Raw genomic sequence first — 5,000 nt, forward strand, 5'->3', positions numbered from 1 at the left:
ACATACACACAGACACTCACACATCCACACACATACATACGCACTCGCATACTCGCAGGCACGCGCACATACGCACTTACGCCGGCTCGCGTTGCATACGCGTCGCATACACCTCGCCCTTGACCTGACGAGACCTCCCGCCCGTTCCTGGGACCGTCGCGTGTCGTTGGGTTTTCCCCCGCCTGTCTCCGCGGTACCACTCTTCCATCTTCCCCTCAGCTGAGTCCTTTTTCCTTAACCCCCCCCCCCTTTTTTTCGTTACACACACGCGCACACATATACACACCTTGCCTATATATATACATCACTCTTACACACATTCAATCTACTCATTAATACCACCACGACACTGGACACACACACACACTACACTACTACTCAACACACGCTGGCACGCCACATACGCCCCCACCCCTTCCCCTCCCTCCCTTCCTCCTTCCTTCTTTTTCTTACTACTGACCTCCCTCCTCTTCCTTCTTTCCTTCTTTTCTTGTCTGCTAGCTGACCACTAGTCTCGCCCTACCTCACACGCCTACACACAGACGCACACACTAACACACACCTAGATATTTTTTTATTTTTTTTATTTTTTTTATTTTTTTTATATTTTTTTTAATTTTTTTTTTATTTTATTTTTTTTTGTTTTTTTTTCTCTCGCCTCACACACACACATACACACAGCACATGCACACACTCACACATACACACACATCTGTTGGGTTACCAACCTGTCTCCACTCTTTTGCCTTTAAAAACCCACTTTGCTCTTGTTATCGTCAACATCCGCCTTCACCATGTGCAACTCGTAAACACAGTCGTCTTTTTTCTCTTTCCCTGTTGCCCGCTCTGGGATCTTTCTTTCCTCTCTTTCCTTCTTTATGTTTCCGACGAAGAGCTTCCGCTCGAAACGTCATACCTCCCTGCTTCCATCTCCTGAGCGCTATTAAATAATACTGTATTGGTTCCTGTTGTTGTTGTTTTTTTGTTTCCCCCTTTTTGATAAAATTATATAATATATATATATATAGTTTACATCCAAACATGAAAACACAAAGAGAAAACACATCAACGCGAGGATGTGGAACAAGTATAGTATTATTGGACGCTCAGGAAGGAAGGGAAGAAGGAGGATTTAATGTTTCGAGCGGAGCTCTTCATCAGAAACATAGGAAAAGGAAAGATCCAAAGAAGGGAAGACGGAGAGTAACAGAGTAATAAAGATGGTGGTGATAGTAATGAGTGTGATGATGGTGGTGGTGGGGGGTGATGATGACAATGATGATAACAACAGCAATGACAATGATGACAATGATGATGATGATGATAGTGATGATAATGACGGTGGTGATGGTGGCAGTAGTGGCAGTGATGATTTGTGGTAGTGATGATGATGATTATGATGCTGATGCCAGTGGTGCTGATGATGATGACTAAAATGAAATGTTTTAGGTAGATGCAAAAATGTTTACCTGTAATCAGGATTGTCACAGCATGGATTACCTGACAGGTGAAGAATCATCAAAGATTGCGGGAATTCATCTGTAAAAGAAAGATAAATACATTTCGAATGGCTGACCGATTTTTAGAGCATACACACGCATGCATTCCCATTCTCTCTCTCTCTCTCTCTCTCTCTCTCTCTGTTTATATCGTTCTCTTTGGTGTCAATGTAATTTAATGGAAACAGGCAGAGAGATGGTGGAATGGTTGGCAGCATTTCATTTGTCATTACGTTCAGAGTTCAGTTTCTGCTGAAGTCAAGTGAGGGGAGAGAGAGAGGGAGTGAAAAAGGTGGGAGAGGGGGGGGACTAGTAGGCAGGCAGACAGACAGATAGGCTGAAGAGAGAGAGAGAGAGAGAGAGAGAGAGAGAGAGGAATTAGATAGATAGATAGACAAAGACAGACAGACAGATAGATAGATAGATAGATAGATAGATAGATAGATAGATATAGACAGATAGATAGACAGACAGACAGGCAGACAGACAGATAGATAGACAAACAGACAGACAGACATAGAGGTGAAGAGAGAGTGAAGAGAGAGAGGTGGAGAGAAAGAGAGAGAGAGGTGAAGAGAGAAGGACTAGGGAGTGCAAGAGATGGATGGAGAGAGAGATGGAAAGAGATAGAGAGAGATGGAAAGATAAGCAGAGAGAGAGACAGACAGACAGCAGACAGAGAGAGATATACAGAAAGTGGATCGGAGAGACATAGTGCTAATTCTAATTAGTAGATGTTTTATAGAAATAACGACGGAAGATGTTCCTTCTTACCAATGTCAACATGGCTGATGAAGTTGTTGGATAAATCAAGGAACACCAACTGATGAAGTTTGGATATATTCTCCACAAACTCAATTTCATTGTTAGACAAATCAAGCAGCTGAAGGTTGCACAAGATGTCGAGGTGGTTGAGTTGTTTGATTTTGTTCTGGGAATCAAAGAAAGGAGAGAGAAATATAAGTAGACAATAAGGCATATCAAAATACGTAAAACAAAATCTCTCTATATATAAAGCTGAAGTTGTCTGTGTGTGTGTGGCAGGTTTGGTAGCCTTCAACTAACACTATCTCCTCTGAGACCCTGTGGCACAAGTTGACCAAAATCGAGAGTATGATAGAAGATGGCTTGCTCTTCATTCCGTAGAAGAAAAAAATTCAAATCAGACCATATTAACACCAAAAATAGTTTACATCAAAAAGGTGCCTTTTTTTCTATGATAATCCCTATTTTTTACGATTTTTTGACTGCTGTGTCACCATTTTTCGGCGTATTTCAACCAGAGAAATGTTCACTTAAAGAGAATAACAAGCTACATAATGCAAAATTTTTACTTTTCAAAAATACCAATTCTAAAGGGTCGAAACAAACTTGAGCAACGCCGGGTTATACTGCTAGTAAAATAATAAAAAGGATATAGGAGGTTTGGATGTGTGGTAAGAAGTCTGCTTCCTAACTTCAAGGTTCTGGGTTCAGTCCCACTGCATGGCACCTTGGTTTCATGTCTTCTACTATAGCTTTGGATCCAATCAAAGACTTGTGAGTGGATTTGGGAGATGGAAACTGAAAGAAGCCCATTGTGTGTGTTTATATATCTATTTCTGTGTGTGTCTTTGTGTCTGCATTTGCCCCCCCCCCATCCATCACTGCTTGACAAGCGGTGTTGGTGTGTTTATGTCCCTGTAACTTAGTGGTTTAGCAAAAGTGACTGATAGAATGAGTATCAGGTTTAATCAAAAAAAGGATTGAGGTTGATTCATTCAGCTAAAAGTTCTTCAGGGTGTTGCCCCAACAAGGCCACAGCCTAGTGACTGACACAAATAAAAGAATAGAAGGTAAAAGATAGCAAAGACTTATCACAGGTGAGAGCAAAGACTTGTCACAACACAGCAAAGGCTTGTCACAACACAGCAAAGACTTGTCACAATATATTGAAGACTAATCACAGAAGAAGAAAGATTCACCACAACACAGGAAAGACATGTAGGCGCAGTTACCTCCCCTGACTGCAGCTGTTTAAATTAGCTGGCCACTAGATGGCGATGGTTCGGATACTAATCTCTAGCACTTCCTCTTTCGCATCAAGTTGCCGGAGAGAAAAGACATGACCTAGCTATTTGTCACACACCTGTGGCAGCAAGTACATGCAGTTACGCAGAAGATGAACATGGTCCTTTCAATAAACTCTTTCCATTATTATTCCATTTGTATATATTTGAGACCGAGAATAAAGGTACTTAAAGTTGCAGTTTTTTCTATGAATTCTTTGTCGAATGACATATTACAGCCTTCTGAACAGAGTCATCATTAGATGGCTTCAACCTGAGAACACCATCATCTAAAGACACATCAATAAAATAGCATAGATTCATCACAAAATGAATATATGAAAGAAAATGTTGTATACAGTACTCAGGTGCACTACAACTTTTTAAAAAAGCCCATCAGGTGTACTGTTGGCAGATTTTCCAGAAGCATAGTAGTTTTGAAGGATGCAGTGTCTCGACAGCTGAAGCGCAGTCATTAGTCATAGTTTATTCCATGCTTCAACAATTCTGAGTGTAAAAACATGTATCTGAAAGTATGTGTTGTTTTTTGGTTTTGTAAGTATGTCCACAAGTGTTTGTCATGGAATTCAAAAAAGGTGCCGAAGTTGTTGTGGGAAAGATGGTGGATAATCTTGTGGGTGTTTACCAAGTCAGTTGCCAGACATCTGAGCTTCAATGTGTCCATGCCACAGGAAGGAAGGCATTCAGAGTATGGTAGATGCCTGACGGCGGGTATTCGTTTTGTTGCGGTTTCCAGGAGATCTATATGCTGCACAAGATAGGGGTTCCAGACTGGTGATGCAAATTCTAAGTGTGGACGTACCATTGTCATATAACTTTAAATAGTTATAGAAAAGACTTAACATAAAATACCAACAACTTGTCACAACAGAGCAAAGATTTGTCATGACATAGTAAAGACTTATCACAACATAGGGAAGATCTTTTCGGTTTGAACGGCAGTTTTTAACATAATTTCTAGGTAACTAAAAAAATTTTAAACTTCGTATACTGGTAGAATGTGTTTATAAAACATTTTCTCTGGCTTTCTGAGAAAATTCTATAGTTTTGTAAGATATTTGTTGTTTTTTTTTCTTCTTCATTTCTGCAATTTCAACCAATCAGTGACGTCTATTGAGTTAAAAAGCATTCTGTGCCGTATGAATATGTCCCTCGTTTAAGAAACAGATTGGATTTATTTACATTTGTGAAGAAAAAAGATACCCTTCCCCCCACCCCTAACCCTAAAAGAGATTGAAATGCAATAGATCGATACTAGGGTCATAATTATGGGTGACAATTTCATATGACACCACTAGAAAAAACTGCCGTTGAAACCGAAAATATCCCATAGGGAAGATTTATCACAACGTAGGAAAGATTCGTCACAACTGAGCGAAGACATATCACAAGAGAGCAAAGATTCGTCATAATATAACCAAAATTCATCACA

At 40.1% G+C, this 5,000-nt stretch overlaps 1 protein-coding gene across 1 annotated transcript in view; it reads right to left on the bottom strand.

The window, feature by feature from the left end:
- LOC115231243 (leucine-rich repeat-containing protein 46) overlaps positions 1-5,000 on the bottom strand; it is a 23,588-nt gene that overhangs the window by 5,194 nt on the left and 13,394 nt on the right. The window contains exons 3-4 of the mRNA XM_029801307.2: positions 2,274-2,430; positions 1,470-1,539 (exon numbers count right to left, since the gene is read on the bottom strand). Coding sequence (XP_029657167.2) covers positions 1,470-1,539; positions 2,274-2,430 — 227 coding nt within the window. The remainder of the gene's footprint in view (positions 1-1,469; positions 1,540-2,273; positions 2,431-5,000) is intronic.

This window comes from Octopus sinensis, unplaced genomic scaffold (assembly GCF_006345805.1).
Source record: "Octopus sinensis unplaced genomic scaffold, ASM634580v1 Contig17953, whole genome shotgun sequence".
NCBI classification, from domain to species: domain Eukaryota; kingdom Metazoa; phylum Mollusca; class Cephalopoda; order Octopoda; family Octopodidae; genus Octopus; species Octopus sinensis.